We start from the raw sequence: 22008 nt of genomic DNA on the forward strand, positions 1-22008 counted from the left end.
ATCCGCATGTCTGCTGAAGCTGACAGAGAGACTCTGAGCCAGTTTGCTTTCTGGCAATCACAACACTAACACACCATGGTCTCCTCATTTCCCTGCCCCAAGGGATAACCAACACAGACTTCATTTTCACCCCTCACAGGGTTCCTGTAGCCATTCATATCCTCTGTCAACAAATTACATGTGTGTGTGATAGAAGCTTGTGCATACCACAGCTTTACATCTTCTAGAGCAGTGGGGGGGTTGAGAGGATGCTTCTATACTAGACATTTGGTGGTAGGTATGTGGGTTGGGGGGTTGGGAGTATGGAGTGTATTAAGCGGCATGTAAATAAATGTCAATTGGAAAGTCAGTGAAACAGTTGGAGAGAATGGAGCAGCCCCTGTAGATCTGCGGGCTGTGTTAATATTGTCAGCACTGTGGCTGATTGAGGAGAAGAAGAGATGGAGCCCAGCTTGTGGGCAGCCACCCGGATCATATTAGTGGAGGAGTGTACCCAGAATCAATTTCAACATGCTTTTACTCTCTACAACCACAGCTGCCTGACTGCTCCCATGCTTGCAAATAATATGTGCCAAGGCAAGCATGTGGTCAATCATGATCTATGAACCAATCTGAATACTTAATAGAATCATGTCATATAATTAATTGCATTGATTGAGCTCTATATGTTAATCAATTAATGGTTTCACTTACTTTATATTTCTAAAAGTACAACCATGGTAACTTTGTGAAATTTTCTGGTTACTGTTTCTGTGGGGGCGTATTCCTTCAAAGATGCAAACACTGATGGTTCTCTCAACCAGATAGCAAGACTGTCATAGCACCTTTGAGATATGTACAGTTTATGGCTTTTCAAAGTAATGAATAGGTCATTATATCACTGGTTATGAGCTCAGTTGGCGAGGTGAATTATGAATGATGAATGGTACGACAGAGGCAAAACTCTTAACGTATAGCTGCTGTATGTTTTAGCTTGTTTGTCTATTTGCACGTGTGTTTGAGTGGCCTCCTTTACAAAATATATGACTCCAAACAACTGAAGTGCTCCTCGAGCTGGCGCTACATAAAAATACCTTTGTGAGAACTCTGTCACCACTCATTAAACAGCTTCTCCTACGGGGCCTAATGTATAAAGCTTTGCACAGAATTAATCCTGAAACGTAGTGCTAGCACAATGCTGGAAAGCAGTGTAAAGAAAAAAAAAAAAATTTAGATGTACGAAACTGTGCGCATGCAGGATTCTACACCCCAATCAATGTGAAATTGAGCTCACATTCACGAGCACCACACTCCGCTCTCTGCCCTAAATGTAATATGCTAATTAATATAAATACTCATGGGCCACCCCTCCTTTCAGAATTAGGAAAAATGGCAAAACCAAGTGGCAAATCAGCCAAACAAAGCAGTTTCAGTGAGTGTGAGGTGGAGGTGAATAAAACTATTTTATTTAGCACTCTTTTGTCTGGTATTTTGAGTGGGATAGGCAGATGCTTCTTTCTCTTCTTTCTCTTGATTGAAATGACTAATATAGGTTTCAGTAGTATTTGCTTTATTTCCCATAGCATACACTATACCATACACTATGGTATACACATGTCTCTCGCTGAAACCACTGAGGAGTAACGACGCACTAAAGACTGCATGATATTTGGGGGCGTATATAATCCTGCTTCAGAGGAGTTGATTTTGAATTAATTTAACTTATAAATGAATTGCACCCATCATGCACCCTGCCGGCTTGTGGCCTGTTCCTAACCATGTTGTTGGTTTGGATAATTTAATTGTGGCTTGACCCACGCCACCTGGCCACAATATTAGTCAGTCACATTTGTGCATCACATATTATTTGCACGTTGATGGAATGAAAATGCTTTCTATTAACATGGACAAATTTGTCCCTGTGATGGTGCCTTTGTAGCAGTGTGTGTGTAGCTGATAGCTCCGATTACATGAGGGAAACCGGCTCTGGCTGCAAATCATACTTAAATGTTAGGCTGGTCAACCACATTACATGGGAACTTTATATACTTGGCTGACACATGGATGATCCCTTCCCATACAGCTGGCATGGTGTGGATTTCCCCCTGAAACCCAGAGTGGTCAGCATGACTCCTCACCATGTCATTCTCCAAAGCTGGACCCAACTCAGCAGACTGTTCCAGGAGGACGGCTCTAAGAAATCTCAAACAGCTGATAAGCCGGTCATCATTATGGTCCAAAAAAATGTGCTTGGTTTCTAAACACCCATTCGCTTCTAATTCTGCCATTCACTATGTCGTCTAATAAGGTCAAAGCTGTCATTGTTATTAGCGTGTGTATTGCATCCTTTTGTGCATGCTTTTTATGTGCACTTATTTACAGTAATTGCATACCCGAGGATGTGTTATTGTTTGCAATACGGCCTGTTTGTCAGTGAGTGTGAAAGATGACGTATGCAACATTTCTACATGAAGCCCCTGCAGAGTCTGCAAATCTGCAGTCACTTGCTCTAATGTTTCGTTGTGATGTCAGTATTTTAATATTAAATACTCCATGCAACTTCCTGTTTTATATGTAGGTGTTATATGGTTGATGTGCCTGTATGCAGGTATTAGAGTATTCTGGTTGCACGGGCTATTTTTCAGTTTCCTCCATCTGCAGGGATGTAACCATGCTTTGGTTCTCTCATAGTGACAGCTTGTGGGAATGCACATTGTGATAGAGCAATTTCCTGTATGCAAATGTCCTGTTTACATGTTCCTTCTCCAGTCATTGTCACTTGACAGATTGCTTGAATATGAGGGTAGCAGCTATACAATGAAAAATGAGAATAGTAAGAGTTCAATAAAGAATCTATTGTGCCTATTCTCAGCTCTAAATATGTTTGAAACTGATCTCACAGGGAAGATTAAGAGTTTAACATGACCAGACACACACACTCACACATTACAGAAAAATCAAGGTCACAATTCACAACAGCTCCATAGCAGCCTACTGATAGAGTAGGTGATGGAGAAGCTCCTCCTTGATATAATGATGAAGAATGATAGAAAGTGGAGGGATGAGGTAATGGGTGGCATGGGAACAAGTGAGAATGAGTGAGGAATGGGGGGGGGGGGGGGGGGGGCGTGACAGAGGGTTATTGAAAGCGAGAGGATGTTGCAGGAGATAGAATGGGTTGAGGCCTCTGTGTGATGCTTTCAGTGTTGCCACAAGATCTACCTGACTGTCGGTATCTAGCAGTGAGGATGATGAGATGTTCTGAACGCGCTGGAGCACACCTGCAGAGCTAATTCACAGCTTCTGATTTACTCTTACCATTCTGTGCAGGCTAAATGCAAGTCTTTTCACACCACAAGGTTATGCATTCCCTTAATGGTGCAATCATACAAATCAGCATTTCTTCCTTTAAAGCACATGTATCAACTACTGTTAAACTCATCTACATGGTGTAGCCCGGCTGAGTAAAACGTATGAATTCACTCGCCTAACTTGCCTGAGAATCTAGTCTACAATCACATCACCAGTAATTATGCTATCTTTAGATACTTCCTTGTGGAACAGCATAAAATAGTGTTTTTTTTCATACGGTATGGTAAAAGCTTTGAACATGCACAGGAGTTGAAAGACTGGAGCTGGTGTAGGTGGGCGTTGTGTAAAAAAAATGTGTCTGCCGCACTCCAAACAACGACCCTGAGTCGCAATATCACACTTATTTAGGCACTTGGTCTATAATGGGATTAATATCGTCTCCAGCCAACTCATACACACAGAACAGTGATAAAGGTGGCCCTGACTCCTGAAGTCAAAGGGCATGTGACAGGCGAGACACTGTGATGAGGAAAAGCACTTTGGCTAGCATCTCCGTGTGTGCTGTGGTAGCCTTCTGGAACGACCCCATATTTAATCAAATACTGACCTCAGGCATCCTCATTAGCAACTCATTGCATGTTGGTAAACAATAGTTTTTAAGGACTTATCTTCTAATAATGCAACTCAAAAGTTTTCTGCTTTCCCTTTGTGACACACGCAGAGCCTGTTGTTTTGTTTCGTCCCCGTTCCCAGCCACGGAGAGATGTAGGGCATTTATCCACTGACAGCACTTGTAAATGGCGAGAGTGATAACTGGAGAACAACAGCTCCAGATTCTCATCTCAGAGCACTAATATGATGAGACGGGTGCTGGGTGCATGGGGGCAGGCAATATAATTAAGGTCTCTCCCTAGAATGTAATCTTTCAGGGAAGAGCCTGGGCGGGGAGCGGGACAGATGACAGGAGTGCAGGGGGAACAAAACATTCTCCATCTGGGAGCAGCGAGATGAAGGCCTGAGAGCTGGTATTCCATTGGGGAGTGGGGAGGGAAAAGTGAGGTAAATGGGAGGTAATGCTAGGATGGTGAAACCAGCCAGCCTCTTTCAGCTCCCTGGCTATTCAACTCAATCCTCCGTGGAGCCCCCATCAGAGCTGGTGACTGCTCCTGGCCCCCGAAAAAAGATGATGACATGAAAGGGGGGAGGGAATTGAGAGAGAAAGCGACAGACAGAAAGGAGAGTGGGAGTTGAAGATAATGGATGTTTGTTTATTTCGCATACAGAATTGAAGAGCAGTAACCAAGGATGATCAGTGGTTGCTATGCATCCATGAATTTTTTAGTTCTTGCAGAAGACATTCGCTGCAGAGGACCATTATTACAGTCAATCAAATTTGACATTTAAGTCTCATCAGAATATCAAAAATTATGTAAAAGATCAGCTTGCTAGTTCACTGACAAGAAGTCTAACTATTCCAATCCTATTAAAGCAAATCCGTCGAGAACCTGAAACTTGTTATACCAACTGTCAGCGTAAATTCTCACTGTTAATCTCCCAAATCGTTGCGCAGGTGCATTGATTTTGTTTACACTTGTAGGTGTAACCCGGGCCCGACAGGTCCTTATACTACTGCTTCAAGGAACAACATATCTCTTGCTGCAGATGTTTCCCGGGATACACAAGGAGGCAAAGCTGCCTCGCTGCCTCTATACAGATGGTCAATTAAGTAGGTGGTGACATCACATAATACACAAGATCTTTGGAAGGAGGCCTCAGAGAAACACAGCATATTAATCATTCATTAATCCATTAGCTAGTTCAACTCAAAACAGCAAAGGGTAACGGAGAAAGTGTAATGATACAGCATTAGTGTTATGCAGCAGAGTCATCTGGAAGTAAACACACATACCTTGAAAAATGACAGACATTTTCTTCTTGTAGATGGCAAAGTCAGTCTCCAGGAAGACGCAGAAAATGACCCGAGTAATCTGCAAAGTAAAAGAAAAAAAAAGAAAGATGGAAAAGCAATTATTGTACAAGCTCATTGCAAAAAGGTCTCTCTGGTGAACTACACGACAGAAAACTTACAGGACATGTTTTGATGTGACAGTAGCAATCTGCATCAGCAGGACACAGTCATAGCCACTCAGAAATCTAAAAATGTAATTTGTTACCCTCCCAGTCAGGACCACCCAAATGATACCCTCTGAGACAGCTTTTAGAGAATATTACGGCACGTTACATCAGAATAAGCATTATTGAATGGCTGCATTGGTTAGAGCAGAGCAATACGCCTCAGTATCACACAAAGTGCAACGACATGAAATTGCAACATTAATGATGAGCAATGGAAAATACTTTTGCCCAAATTGAAAATTACAAGAGAAAATGGCAAAGGAATGATTTTACCCTAGCACTAAGGATAATAAAGTCAGAATTAGATATTGAAAGAAAAACAACACAGAATAAGTAGATTTGATATTGAAACCTCAAACAACTATCATAATGACAATTTATGAAATTGAAAACTTTCAATACAAAACAAGAAATTGACATATTTTCTGTTTCAGTGGCATAACAAACAACAGCTATGATGGAATTAATATATCTTTGTGCTTTTGGAATCAAATAGCTGTAAAAAAAGAAAAAAAAAGAAGATTTGATTCAAGTTCACAAAATACAAACAATACAGAAACTACCGCTGGGCAATTATCATTTTATGTCCTTAGATTACATCTCGTCTTCATAGCTGTGAAGGAGTGTGACAGTAACTGATGTCAGTGACAACTCTGGAAACAAACATTAAACAATATATATATGTTATTATATATATTATATATATAAACTGATGTATTGTAAACTGCACAGCTGCTAAATCAAATTAGGAGTCTGCCTGCAACAACTGTGAAGAAGGTCTTTCTGTCTGATGAACACAAACAACAGTAAATAAAACTCTGAGTGAACTGAGACTTAACAAGGACTTTATAATGACAAATTATTAAATATGAATTAACTTCCAGCATATTTGAATTATTCGACTTCTATTCTTTGGCTCAGTTGATGTCTGACAACCATTGTGTTTTTCACCCTCTGGTAAAATATATCCCTTACATACTAAACCGAATCCTGCACAAGAGGATGATAAAGCTGGACAGCATCATGGTCTCTAGTGCTTTTAGTAATATAGACATATTCCAAACATTTAAATGATGCGTAAACATGCCACTGATTTGATCAAAACCAAACAGTGACCAAGCAAATCATATAGATAACAAAACTGTTGTTTGTTCATACTGTACATTAGCAATATGCACTTTCCATACTGTAATAATGTGTTGAACTCTGAGCTGTTGAAAGACTGCAGAGAAGGAGGTCACCTCTTTCACTTTCACTCTTCTCCAGTGGAGTCTTAGATGTGCAGACATCAGTCACAGTCACAAAGATGCATTACACACCACGGCAGCAGATAATCGCTTGACTGAATAATGGCAATTTTACCCAACAGCCATAATGGCAGCTATCTGCCCACCATCGTACTACACGCAAGATAGTGATGTTATGGGGGAATAAAGACAGCTCACCAGCTTTAGCCCCATTACTGACCCTGCCCAACACAAGGATCCGATTCAAAGAGGCACCCTTCTGGTGCTCATACAGACATATATCTATTAATAGTTTATGATCCATGCTTTGGAGTAAATGTTAGGAGCTGCATCCAGGACGGTAACATTTCATTGAGCTAGATGTCTGGGGGGGCTTTGTTCATAAAATGTAGACTGACTCTCTCAACCCCTCAACTCCGACAGTAAATGAAAGAAAGCTTTAAGTCTCCTTTTAAGTCATGGGCTCACTGACAAACAGATTGTGTGAAAAGTGATAATGCACCAAGATAGTGCATACCACTGGGTGCTGGAAGGCCACAGGACATCAGCTCCCCAGGAATTTCCATTACTCTTTTATGGAGCTCCATTCTGAAACTGACTGCCCACTGTGAAACAGGATGAATCATGAATTCATGCCTTCCACTGAAACACACAGCGTTCACACACACATACACAGATACCACTGATGATGATTACATTTCTAAGCTGTGTATTGATGTGATAAAGCAAAGGAGAAACATTTCTCTGATTTATCTGACAACTTGTGCTAAAACGCAACCAAACAGAAAATCTTAGTATCCAAGTCATGTAGACTCTTCTCTCTGGCTCCCTCTTCCTCTGTCAATCTCTTTGTCTAGTTTCTTTTACAGCACTTCCACATTCTGCAGAAGGCTTGGGCAACTTCTTTTATTCCACAGATCAGAAAGACATCGTATGGTCTTTGACAGATATCAGCCAGACCAGGATGCCAAATGAAACCAGTGCCAGCGTAGAACATTGACATTCTGTCTGTATCCAAACAAACACTGTTGGCCAAGGCTTCATACCATTGTAAAATAAATCAAATACAACAGAGAAGGTGATCTGTGACTTTTCTTTGGAAAAGTAAATTCCACTAGTCTGTACTTAAAATACCTTGTTCTTTCGATGTCAACGAGAGACAACTTATCTCCTGTATGCATATGCACACATATAGAAAGTCATAGTTGTAAAGCATTTTACTGAACACTAGTTCATTTTCAACTAAAACATTATCTGTCACACAAGCTTTATATTGATGTATTTTTGCATGATTACAAACAGAGAGAAAAGATGATACACAAAATGGCATTATGCTGTATGAATGTAATTATATTTGAATATGGAAGATATACAGTAGACTAGTAACACATGAAAAAACGAACAAAACAGAACATACTCTTCTGGCCAATTAGGCTGAGAGGGAGCATGATTTAAATGAGCACTGCGGAGTAGAAGATGTTACTAAATACTTTATTTTAGATTTTAGATTTTGGAGAGGAGGCCTAATATTTTGGTCTGAGGCTGTGAGATATGTGTGTGTGTGTGTGTGTGTGTGTGTGTGTGTGTGTGTGTGTTTAGTGTGCACCCCGCAGCCGCCAAGGTTGAAAAAGTTAATGGAAGACTAATTAGAAAGCTGGGATCACTGCATGCTAGCCTGCCTAGTCATTACTCATCCCTGATTGGAGGGCCTTTGCCAAAGGGTGAGGACAATATGATTGGGTCCTCTGGTTGCATATGGGAAGGATGGCCGTCTTGACAGAAACGTGTTCTGCACGATAAGATGTGAGACTCTGTAGCTGGCTTGACCTGTCACTCTTTGATCTGTATTTGGTGGAGACCCTCCCAACTTGGGGAAAAGCTAAGAGTTCAGTGGACTCAAAAGTTTTTGACAGTGAACAGTGTGTTTCCTCAAAAAAAGACCTTTAAAATAAACTGCATTATTCAGACATTGTACATCAGCTTATTAATATGATAGTCAGGGGAGAATATGCACTCCTTTAATTAAATACAAATCAAAATGATATTTTAAAATATTTCCAATTAATTATTTCATCCATGAAGACCTGAGTTTCAGCAGTGTGATGAGGGTATATTACACTATAAAGACATTCATTTATGTTGCAGACATTATTTGTCAACACTAATGCTGCACTGTGAAATATTTAATGATGCAGGTTAAATATCTCATTTCAATTATTTCATTTAAATCCTCTGCAGAACACTTTGCTCATCTAGCCTAATCAATTCAAAACCAATGCTTCTTAGTTGTAATTAAGTTCTGAATATATGATAAAATGAGACTAATTAAAATGATAATGCCAGGGGTTCAACCTATGCCTTTGTAACTCATTTGCAAGAGACATGACATGGAGACAAACAAGATGTGGGAGTGGCCAGCTCTGTCAGTCTGGGGTAGATGCAAGTGCCACAGTGTTAATGAGCAGCATGCCGCGATATGAAAGCATCCTTTACTCACATTTCTTGTTTCACAAAGTACTTCATGTGATTTTTAATTTGTGTGTATCTGTGGCTCATCATTCTAGTGCAGGGCTCACCAGGTGCCCCAGACTCCTACTGGCTGGCTAACAGATGAGCTGTCATAGCTGGCCACCCATGCCCATAATTACATTGGGGGCACTGCCAGCAGAATCTGACGTGCAGGCACAACACACGCACCTTTTATACTTGCATTTCCTTCTTGATTCTGTCACAAACAATAATAGGGACAGGTTGCCCTAGCAAGTCTGCTCCAGCTGGAGCCCGAACCCAAGGGAGATCTGTGTATATGTGTCCTGTGCTGCCTCGTTAAAGAGCCACCGGCTGATGCAGGATCCTGAATGGTTGCATCCAGATGGACGACAGCGACAGGAGACGGATATACAATATTAACACTGGCTGAAATGATTCATTCATTCGCTTTATTTGCTCATATTCAATGTCATAGTGAGTAAACACCAGTATGCACTGGATGGAAGGAAGCCTATGCAGGTCACCAATCCATCACAGTGGCTGGCCATAATGAATTGTATACAGTATATCATACACTCACATGTACACAAAGTAAAAACATATTGTGTTTGTTTTGTTTAGGATTTATTCACCTCTGATATATGATATATGACATATGAGTGCTGTGTGTGATCATACACTGATAGTAGATGTCATTGTTCGAGACAGATTGAATAATTCCAGCAAATATTCCAGAGCCAGAAATATCTCCCCATAAAACACAGGCTTCTAGCTGCACCATCAAAGCCATAATCAGCGAGCGCCTGTCTCCTTTGTTGTCAGCGGCGCTGGACTGGATAGAGGGTTCACTTTGAGGCAGGTGGACCATATCCAGGCCTTATTACTGATGTAATTACACACACCTGCGTCCCCCTCACCACGAGTACACAGAGCCTGCAGCTTGGAAAAGCAGCAAAAACCTCATCTTAGGTCGGACATGTATCTAGAGTCAGAGCTGTGTACACACTCAAACACATAAACATATCCTTGATCCTTCGTCACCGGGACAGCACAGCTGCGAAGTCCACATTCTGCTGCTTAAAACGTGCTCATCACTGTGACATCCCTTGTGTCTTCTGTCTTTAGCAGAGGTAGAGATTATGTCGGCGGCGGGGCTGACAGCAACAGCCAGACACTGGTGCCGGCTACTCGGGTGAAGCTGTGAGCGGCTCCTCCATTTGACTTTGATTGACCCTGTCTGCGGAGAGAGCTGCAGCTCCACCTGCAGCAAGCTGGTGAATTATCATTTCAAAGAAGTGCCCAGAAAAGGTTATGCCTTTGAACAAAACACCTCCATCCATACATCAAAGGAGAAGCCTGACACTAGTCTTTGAGAAGGCATGGTAACAACCAAAGCCTGGAAGAAAGTGCTGAGCTCAAATTCTTACTTTCAAAAGCTGGTCAAAATTAGACGCCCACTATAGCATATCATGATAAGAGCAATAAAATAGTCAATGGAGTCTGATTAATATTGCAAAACAGACAACAGATTTTAGTAAATGGTTATGTACACTATTATGTATGAATGCTCAGCACAGTGTGACTAAATAGAAGTGATAACATTCTGGTAAGCTGCCTGGTTATTTCATCAGTGTAAAACATCACCGTGCTGCTTCTGAGGCTGTATGCAGTGCAGAATATAAAACATTTTGACAGGAAAATGCTGTCTTGTGAGATTTTGAAAAATCCATAAGATAATATATCAGCAATTTGTATGTTAATTCAACAAATGCTGCGTATGCCTCACATTTTTTACACATTAGAGCTGAACAAATAGTTCATACTGTATTATTCAGGCTTCATTGCTCCATGGTACTGTAGACAAAAATTGGAGTACAGCATCCTTGAGGCATCTTGCATTTTAGCTCACATTTTCAAAAATTGTTCTCTAAAACTGAAAAACACAGCATTTGACTTTCACAGGCTTTGAGCGGTTCCTGCCAGTTTCCGTTGCCAGCAGCAGAGGCACTGTGCTATCTGATTAAAAAAAAAAAAAAAAAAGAAAGACAGACACAATTTCAGCAGGAAAAACTCATAATTCATCCCCTGTATTTTGTATGGTTTTCATATTTTATCTTTCTGAAAGAGAAGGGCAGACTTTATGGACTTTAAATTCTTCCAATAAGTGCACCAAACACAGTGGCTGAAAAATATTCAAAGGTAGCTATTTTGTCACAGCGAACTCTGCCCCACCAGAGTAAAGTAAAATGTCAATAATCTCCCACAGGAACAGTAAGTGACATCACTTGACTGCAACTAAATGTTTAGTAGTACATAACCAATGACAGTAATGAAAATCCTTCCCTAACAACAAGAGGACTCGGAAGTCCCTTGGAGCATGCAACAGCATCTTTACAGTGAATGACAAATGATGCAATAGACTCCACTGACAAATTTGTCAATTAATATGGATGGTCAAATAATTATAATGATTGAATACTTGTGTCAAGTCTATGGGGAATAGTGTGAGTGTGAAGGAGAAGGATTAGGCCATTTTCTGATCATAAAGATGAGAGGTAGTGCAGCTGTGGACGAGGTCAGAGGGGAATGATGAAGGAAGGACTACTATAAGGGCTGTATCTATGATCCATGGCTGCATTGGTAATGATCTGACCTCTGGACAGCCACTGGTCTATAACAACCTCTGCTGATGAGGCAGAGTATTTGTGCATGTGTGTATGTGTGGAGGGATAATGTGATAGCTTCTTTTAATATACAAGAGACGTCAGTTAGAAATACAGTATTTTCCTTCCTGCTCTTTCAGATAAACTCATGGATGCTTATCTTCTGTATCTGTGAGCATTTTAAACTGTGTTGAATGCTGAGCTTAATTAACTCATCTTAACTCATGTTTCTAGAATGACGAGGAAATCCTCTAAGAAGTCCAGAAATAGTAAACCTCGATTTGCAGAGAAATGTAGTAGTCTATTTCTTGCCTTTAAGAGATCTTGCTACTTGATCAAACAGTAGCTGAGCTATGTTATTGAGGCTTGTATCAACCTTTAAACTGCATGCAGAGACGTGAAAATGTCATCACTGAGTTTGTCTGCTTCTAGGTAAAGGTATCCTGTGGAGTTTTCAACAATCCTACTTTTGTGCGCATTCAACATTTCTCACTAAAATGTATTGTTTGTCTCCCTAAGGGGATAAACATGTTGAATGCATTTCCTACCTCATAAAACCTTTGTTTGGATGTTCTGAGATCTTGCAGTCCTTTTCTACTCATTTATTGGTTCATTTCTTGCTTTTATGGCCCACCAACTGTTAATATATTATGTCTTTCTGCATAGATCTTTTTTGTGTTTGTAAACAGTGATGATGTGTTTTCTGGATGGAGCCAAAGTGGTGGCAGAAACTGTTATTGGTGTCAGGTGTCATATTAAAACATTGGAATATGGATCAACCTGATTCCTTCTCCAAACATTTTAATGGTCTGCCAGCAGAAGACGGTTAAATAAGTGGATAAGTGAACAATGAGGCAACATAATCTGGACTCTCTGGATCCATGGATGGTAAATGGTAAATGGTAAATGGACTTGCACTTATATAGCACTTTTCTAGTCTTACTGACCACTGAAAGCGCTTTAAAATACTTGCCACATTCACCCAATCACTCACACATTCATACATCACAGTCATATGCTGATAGAACAGCCATCAGGGGCAATGTGGGGTTCAGTATCTTGCCCAAGAACACTTAACATGCGGCCTGGACGAGCCGGGGATCGAACCACCGACCTTCTAATTAGTGGACGACCCGCTGTATCTCCTGATGCCTCCCCTTAAGACATCCTCAGTCATTACGTTGTAACGCCAATGACAATGTGTGGTCACTAGGCTTAGCTAAGTTTGTGCTCAGTCATGGTATAATGTGAACGTTATATCACAGACATAATATTACTGTTTGCCCCATTCATTCATTAAATGCTTCCAGAAATACTGAGTGTTGTAATAGCTAAACCGGCTATGAGCAATTTGGTTTGTTTAATAGCTACTTCTGTTTACACGTTGATGTTGCTAACATTGGTCAATGGTGTTTACCTTTATGAAATAGCCTACTGAGATTGCCAGCTTTGTGGTTGCAGCTGTTGTTAATTTAGCATTATTAACTACATCATTGATTTTGCTGTGGTGTGTGATAAACAGTGGAGATTTCATCAGTCCAGTCTGTCTGTTTCATAGTTTGCAACCATAAACACTGCGTTTAACTTCAAATAGCATCTTCGATGACGGTGTTCTAAAAACATGAAGGTCATCTATTTACATTCCTATCCTGACATCAAACCACACAAGACATTTTTTTTCCTATTTCTACAGATCTCGCCCTTTTCACTCTACTAGTTTCTGCTGTTTTTCTGTCACCACAATGTGCTCGGTACTGCAGTGATGTGACCGTGACATCTACTCCAAATTAGACTATTTGGCAGCAATGTTAGCATGTTACCACATCCTCAGGGTGTGTATGTGTGTCCTCTTGATCTTGTTGTTAATATGGGGACTCCCTCATTAAAACAGTTTCTCATGAACCAAACTAAGTTTAGAAACTGAAATCTGTTGCGTATGATAAAAATAAACTCTAATCAAACCAGGAATGTTGTATGCTAACACATTGCAATATTTTCTGCATGTTAAGATATAGCAGTCTTCCTCCTATGTGAGTTAATCTCCCCTGTTGAGCACCTTTAAAGCAACAACTGGCCTCTGACACCTTTGCTGCACTCCCAATTCCCATATTGACCGCCAATAGGCAGTATTACATGTCAAGTTGAAGGATTGCTGCTTCGTGTGGATGTGTCAGGCTCTGTGTCTGCTCATCCGCTCTCCAGGATCATGCCAGGGTTACCCTGCTTGGTTGTTAAATCCACTAATATTTTCATTTTTCCTTTTCCTATTTAGTCAAAAGCTGCTCAGTCTCTGGGAGCAGGCCAGCCAACTCAGCCCTATCTGAGGGTTGGTGGTGTGCAGCCAGTTATAGACATTCTCTAAGCTGAACCTGTTATGCGCAGCTCATGTTGATGAAGTCATTATACAATGTGTGTTATTTTTCAGATAGAAACAGTCTTCACACAACAGCTGCATGTTTGCCCTGCCTGGGCTTGACTGGTTCTCGGGGGGGTTTCCTGGGAGGAAATATGTGATGTGATCCAGCCAGGTCCTCTCCAATTTGAGTATTTCACAAAAGCTGCCAGATGAGAGGGAATCCAATCACAGCTTCCCATAGCAAAATTGCCTAACTGCATACAAGCCATGGATCTGGCTGTCATGTATGTAAAGACCACAGGAGCCATGTAGAGACACAGAAGAGGCACTGGTGACCTGCAATTCATCTAACAAACACGTCCACATTTCTTCAGGAGAGTGGATGTGCTACAGCTGCTGGCCTTCAAGCCGTGTCTTTGTCCTGTGCGCTCTTATTAACCATGATCTCCAGCCTTGTAACCAAGCCAGTTCTTGAACATGATAATGCAGATGAGTGAGAATGTGTGTGGGCTGTGCTAACCCTCACTACACGTAAATGCTAATAACTTTGTCAGTTCGCTAAGGTTTTTCCTGCATGTGGTGTTTTTTTTTCTTGTGGAGCTTCATGCCATAAGGTCAGGAGGAACACTCATTAGAAAGTACTCTGCTTCATACACTTTCTTCGAGCTAAAGCTATTACCCCTTTGTTACTTTTATAACAGAGTTCTACAAGATGCCAACAAAATGTTCAGGCAGAAATATTAATATTTTTTCCTTCCTGCTTATCCACTGTCTGCATTAGGGCTGGCACCAAAACCTCAGAGAAAAGGTTCATTAAAGCCCTTTTTGCTTTCAAATCCAAACAGCGACACAATCAGCTGAGTACTTCTCATTATTTCATCTCAAGTTTAGAAGTGGACTTATTTGTTTTTTGCCATATAGACCCACATTCAAAATCCAAATCCTCTCATTATACTAATAAAACCCTCCTGTGATGCCATGAATAGTTACTGGAGGTTTTAGGTGTCTACAAGCTTCAAAAAAGGATAAAGAAACACTCACAAAATTAAAAGATAAATATCAATGAACATGTGTTACAATGAGAAAGGTGAGCCTTTTCACACTAAAATGCCACAATAGCCACTGTTGGGTTATGGCAGATTTACACACTGCTGAATGCAGCACAGGATGAGTGTAACAGCAGGAAATAAAAAACAGAAAAACTGATCGTGAGAGCGATACCATATGGCTGTGTGGGTGACATCAAACAGGGAAGCAGGCCTCAAAGCAGAGGTGCTGTTTGACATAACTTACAAAGTGGAATGAAGATCTGATCTGGACTTTGTCAGATGCATCAAGCAAATTTACATTCTTTCATTCAATGTGAATTGTAGAGAGTGTCAGGGCTATTTATTTATCATGAGAGAATGGCAGATGGTAAAATGCTTTTCGAGGGGCAAGCGGATTAGGATTACCATGAAAGTAGAGAAAATAGTTAAACATCGCATAATGCATAAATCATTCATAAATAGAGATAGCAGAATATTTGCTGTGAACTACAACATGTCAAATGGCCAGTATCACTTCTCAGTTAAAAAGTAAAAATGTTGAAACTTATGTCAACAACCACAGTAGACAGACGGATGTTGATGTTGTACGTGGACTGTTAATAAAATTCTGTTCTCACAGAAAGTGCCCAAAACAGAGACTTTGAAATCAGTGATTAAGATAAAATTCTCTGGTTTTGGTTTCCTCTGTGTTGCACTGACTGGCAGCAGCAGACCGATAGGAGGTGCCTGAAGGTGTTTGCTCAGGAGATGGGAGGCTGATTAGATATTGTACATGTAAGAGACTCAAGGTTTATGGCAGGTAAATGAACTAAAGGAGAGTTAAACCATGAAGATTTGCGTAAATGAGTGTCACCCACGGAAGTCTTTCTTTTCTGATGACAAACAGCTGTGGAATAGTGGAGCTAGTCAAAGGCACAGTTATGGACGGTTATATTATCGTGACACAACAGCTGGCCTTAACACGCACATCTCACATCTGAATATCTGGAGTCCATTTATAGTAAACCTGAAATAAAAATTCCACTCCAACACGTACTCTGAAATCTGATATACCTTTCTCTTAGCATAACACGGATCGCTGAAGGCTAATTTCCTCTGATAATATTTATTCCCTATGTCCTTTCTAGTTCTTCCCTTTCTGTGTTTATCCCTATGAGCTTTCTATGACAACATTACTGCCCACTCTCCCTGCCTCCTGCTTGATTTACATGTGAAAGCTTAACAGTAGGGTTAGATACAGGTGCTATTAAATGTAATTTGGAGGTTCTTTTCAATATAACCAAATGTGTCACTGGCAGCCTCTAGATCAAGCTTCATCTCATTCACGGATTTGCTGCGTCTTTGCTCTATCCGAGTATAATCTGATTACCCATTTTGGTGTTGATGCAAGGTGCAACAAGGATCAAAACACATGCATGGGGAAGATCATCTAAATAAGGATTAAGGTTTGTTGTGGGAGGAAGAAGACTTCTAATTAGCCAAGCCCTGCTACAAGAGAAGACCAGAGTGCTGTCAAGCTCAGTTTCTACTTATAAAACTACATATAAAAAAACCCCATAAAACTCAAAAAGCTTTTGGCTTGATGGAAATAATGGGAACAAAACACATCCCACTGTACTACATGACCTTATAGTAGGAAGACTTTAACACAAAAGGCAAGATTTTGTCATCATCTCCAGTCTAGCAGAGTCGTAACAATGCAGCAGGGAGGGGGGAGAGGGGTAATTCTCCCCAGTCTCCCTGATTTGCATGATTTCACTGAGAAACACTGTAATATATCTATATTAGTGTCAGTGTCCTTATGCATGTTTGCTGTGCTGCACCAAAGGGTAGAGCTAGATGCTAATAACCCACAGTGAAGGCCATTTAAAAACAAGAAGGGATCCCTATGAGGGCCTTTCAGGTCATTCATGCCAGAGACACAATTCAGTCAGACTGATCAGAGAGCTCATAAGTGTGGGGTGTTACTAAAATAGGCAGCGCTGCGCTTTTCAAACACCAATCCACAACAAAAAAAAAAAGCATCTCAAAAGATCCCCCCGAGTAACAATAAAATTGCTAAAGTGGGTCTAATTAGCATGGTTAGTAGAAGGAAGCTTTGCACTCCACTCTTGAATATGAATCAAATTATTTCACTTGTTGGCAGATCAAATAAAAGCATCAAAAAATTAAAAAAATATCCAATGACTTGTTGACTTTAGTGTGATAACTGTGGGCTAATATTAAAAAATTAAACAAGGTGATGAGAGCTGCTGCAGATGTCTGCTGAAAATAGTCAACAATATTATTCCATTTTGTTGGACATGGCATCATTTTGTGTTATGTTGGAAGATTCATCTTGAGAGACACAATGACCTTTTGAAAAAAAATTCATGCAAATGAACTACAGTATAGCAAAATACTTTTACTGGAGGGAGAAGAGCTGTGGAGCAGAATATGCTTTACATCTATACAGCAACCACATTAGCAGAAGGTGCTGAGGTAGTCTGTGTCACGCATGATGGACGGTCATACAGCACAGCTCCACAGAGTACTGTTTCCCAGCCTCCGAACTCTTCTCCAGCTTTCTACTACTGTCCCAAGGAAGTGTCCAGTCAATACAGTATCTGTTTCGGTCTAGCTGTCGCTTAGAAAATCAATGGCCTCCCTCTATTTCTAGCACTGTTTTCCACACGGTCTCTTGTAAGCTTCCCTCAACCTGACTGGAACCAAAGCAAGAGCTAGATATCTCACAGCCTCCTATTGAAGTGACTATCCACAAGAGATGGGTGACACTTTCTTAATGCGACAACTGTGTAACATGGTGCACGGAGTGCTGCTGTAATTAATAATACTAATCCAACATCACTTTATATGTGCTCTTAGAAAAAGACAAACAAGGATAAGTAGGAGAGGAAAACACACTGTAGAATGGGTATGATGAATGAGCAGGCTCACTAAGTGACTAATGCCAGGGGATAAGAGAGAGTATTTCCCCCCTGTTGTTAATACTTTAATAAACAAGGACATCCACTATTTTCAAGTAATATATCCAGTCTAGGTACTAATTAATGTTCCTGATAAATACGCACCGTTAAAGATGTGTCAAGGGACTAATTAGATCAGTGGAAGAAAAGTCGCTATGCATGCAGTGATATCACATGGGACTGTCGAGTAAAGAGGGAGAGCACCCACTCTGTCATGTGGTGGAGACCCAGCTGACTCAGTCTTAAGGAAATCCTCCCTGCTCCATCAAGAGGAAACCAAGGGCTAATATAATACCTTGAGATCCATAAGTAACAACCAGCAGAAAAGCCAGATGCAGAATAAATGAAATGTGATTCGTCTTTACGTGGCAAACGGCCACTTAAAACAGCATCTGAGCTGTGAAGAGGAGCAGGGACAGGGCCTTGGAGGGAGTGAGGAAAAACACCAGGGTGGTGTGTTGGGACACACCAGCCCCCAGTAAGCCTGTCTTAACCACACCTCTAACCAGGTCCAGGTGGACTCTCGCTTCAGTGCCAGATCCTCAGAATTGGGTCAACTAACACAGGAGGGGAAAAAAGCTCTCAAGGAGATACATAATATAATGCAGACAAGGAGGACGCTGTTGTGTTTGTGACCACACAAAACTTGGCTCAGCGTTAGCTAATGGTGCTAATATACTCCACAAAGCCATTTTGCCAGGATGAGAGGAACCCACATTGACCCTGTGACCTCTGGAGGAGCACTTCTATATTACCATTCTACATGTCTGTGCTTTGACCTTTTCAAATCCCTCTTTAAAGGTTGCGTGTTCCTGTGTCTGTGGGCTGCGAGGGCTCTGCTGGAGCAGCCGGCGGACTGAGCGCACCTTGCCTCTCCACAGAGTGACCTACAAAGCTATTGTATTAAAAGAACCATATTTATCACTGCTTGCCACACCACTCTGTTCTACCTGCTTCATGAAGAACATAACCCTTCCTCAAACTCAAGTGCTCCTCCACTTGGTGCTTTGAAAAGCTTTTTAGGCATGATTGGTTTGAGGGATCTTTGAAAAGGAAGCCTATCGCGTGGCTGCTTTGTGAGGTGAAAATGGTATTCAGCAGCCACTTAAAGTTTAATCAGTCTGTGATATGTCTCTGCTGGGCCATTGAAACACAAGGCTGAGCTAATATAGGCCATGACTGCTTGCTGATTACAATGGGGCTGTGTCATTTCTTTTTTTTTCTTTGAACTGTCACTGTTTATTACATTTGCATTTGTAATTATTTCTCATGAACATCATGCAGATTCTGTCAAACTGAATTCCTGACTAATGAAAATGATGTGAACCCTAAAACCTGAAATACTGACAGAGTGCTGACAGCAAGATTGGTTCTGAAGCCAACAGTAAGGCCTGAGTATAAAGGGTTAACCTGAAAGTCTACACTAAGAGCACAACCTTTCAGCTTCCAATCTTTTCATGTTTTCAGATTACGAATGAAGCTGTCAAGATGACAGGTAACAAGGGCCTTTGGAGCAACAGGGGCTTCAGGAAAGGCTGTAATGCAGGAGCATCAATGAATATCTATTATTACATGTGTAGCAATTATCCAACGAACACCTCTACTGCCAGCCCCCAGCCCACTACCCTGGTGTGCTGTGAACAAATACGGTCGACCAACTGTGGTTCCAGTGCCACAGAGCATCAGTGTCCATACACAACAACTTCCTTCAAAATGAATAGCACTTTCATATGAGCAAATAAAACAGTTAAAATATCTTTTGTTTCTAAGCTACAGCTGACATCATATCAGACAGCTCTGATTTAGCAACAAAACAAAACAATTAGCTGGAAACACTCTGTAACCAAGAGTAAAGAGGCCCAAGGCAAACAGAGCCGCAAGTTCCCCGTAATTCCTCCAATAATCTAATTAAGATACTTACTGGAACCATGGCAAGCTAATGAGAGGGCTATGACACATTTGTAGTCTAAAGACTCTCTCGCTTTATCTGTGTGCACTGGGAAAATGGAATTATTTCCACAAATGCATCTGCGGTCTGATATCCTTTCTCTCCTGGAATGGTTTTGTTTTGCCTGCCCTATCTCATCTGCTCATCTCCACTCCAATCTTATTGTTAATTCTTCCAAGACGGGAACCCAATGCAATTCCATTTTAATGATTAAAAACAGAGGTTTCTAGAAAACTTAAGTAGGTTAAATAAACAGTGGAACTCCGACGGGCATAAAATGACTGCAGCACATCTCCGTATCAGATATTTATAGCTCAGAGTAACAGTGGCGTGTTGTGATATGTCTCTCTCCGCAGGGATGTGGCTGTGGCTCTGTTCTGACATACAGTGTATCAGTGTCCTACTGTCTTTGCGACCTGAACATACAGAGGCGCATGTTGACAATAGTGCACACACAGCGGAAACATGCCGTCCTTTGTGCGTCCTGTCCGGTGCGCATCCTATCCTGTGTGCTGTGACCAAATCTTTAATTCATGTGCTGTGTCTGTGTCTGTGCTGGGTCTGCGCCGTGTTTTGGCCGATGGCTGCCTGTCTGACAAGGGTGGAGGGGTGAGGGGTGTTGATATGGAGGTGTAAGACAGTTTGGTGGGGTTAGGTGCATTTTAAAAATGGAGGCAGATGGCAGCATGTGAGAATTTCAAGTAGACTTCACTTCCTGCTTTGCGGTGACTGCGGGTCGGCAGGGTCAACAGACAGCTTTGCGATTGTAGCCCATGCTGCGCACACAGGAAGAGAGTGGGTCACTCTTTTATCACCAAGACATATTGAAAAAGCAGCTGAGAAAAGATCACAGCAGCACAGGGGGAACGCAGACCCAGAGGTATATCTCTCCTGCTTTCACTTACCCAGATAAGGCGCTGAGCCTGACAGCACTTTCATTTCTGCCACTTGCTTATTTCATTTGATTGAGCTTTAATGGGTTTTGGTGGATAACATCCCTTTGTTTTTCACTGTATTTTTTTTCTAATTGAGATTCAGTATGACATGTTGAAGTCCTTTTGTTTTTGTAGCACCAGCCTACTGCAAAATGAAACTGAGCTTTTGTGAACATGAGGGCAACCATCAGGAAGGAATTTAGTTTCTCTTCATCTTTAAAACCAGAAACACAGTTTCTCACCTCTTCCTCTGCGCTGCTCAGCAGAGATTGAAAAATCCCTGCTTTCCTTAGAATATTCACTTTGAAGAAGTAAAACACCTATAAAACACGCTAAATTGACAAAGACATGGGTGAGGTGGTATTTGTAAAACCAAAAGGAAATGGATAAAAGTAACGTCTGTATATATAGTAGGCCGTGTGTGGGGGCTGCAAGCGTAATCCCAACATTGAGGGAGAAAGAAACTTGACTATGCCATGAATAAGAAAATGCATTAGAGCTGAAGCAGTATAAATTCTCACTACCTTGAATGATAGCACAAATTTACATTTTTTTTTACTCATTGAAATTCATCTTTCCTCAATGGTATGCTATAATTGGCACAGTTTAGTAATCTGTGGCAACTGTATGAATATGAATGCACAATGCTACCATAGGATATACTATATTTCAAATCAGCAGGCACATCTATCTTTCAGCATGTCCCAATTAAATTTGACATTCTGTATGAGGCAGCTTTGAGCAGTCAGTGGTGTGTGTTTATGAATATGTATTTTTTTTTACTGTGTCAATTAAGCATCGGATAAACGTCCATGATATGCTTTTCACGAGCTTAAGTGTAGTCAAACTAATTCTAATTAGCTGGTTTATATGAGAGGCTCAGATTAAGTGCAAAGAGCTGTGGATGTCCCATCGGCACAAGGCTAC

General features: G+C 41.0%; 1 protein-coding gene across 1 annotated transcript in view; it reads right to left on the reverse strand.

The window, feature by feature from the left end:
- The window catches only part of LOC111669484 (uncharacterized), a gene marked incomplete at its 5' end in the record, with an annotated part of 37083 nt that extends 31804 nt beyond the window's left edge, over window positions 1–5279 (reverse strand). Inside the window, one exon of the mRNA XM_023425798.2 lies at window positions 5201–5279. Within this exon, the coding sequence (XP_023281566.1) occupies window positions 5201–5279 (79 nt within the window). The remainder of the gene's footprint in view (window positions 1–5200) is intronic.
- Between the last annotated feature and the right edge of the window lie 16729 nt (window positions 5280–22008).

Source organism: Seriola lalandi, unplaced genomic scaffold (genome assembly GCF_002814215.2).
Source record: "Seriola lalandi dorsalis isolate HSWRI2012SDOR001 ecotype SW California unplaced genomic scaffold, Sedor1 jcf7180002054795, whole genome shotgun sequence".
NCBI classification, from domain to species: domain Eukaryota; kingdom Metazoa; phylum Chordata; class Actinopteri; order Carangiformes; family Carangidae; genus Seriola; species Seriola lalandi.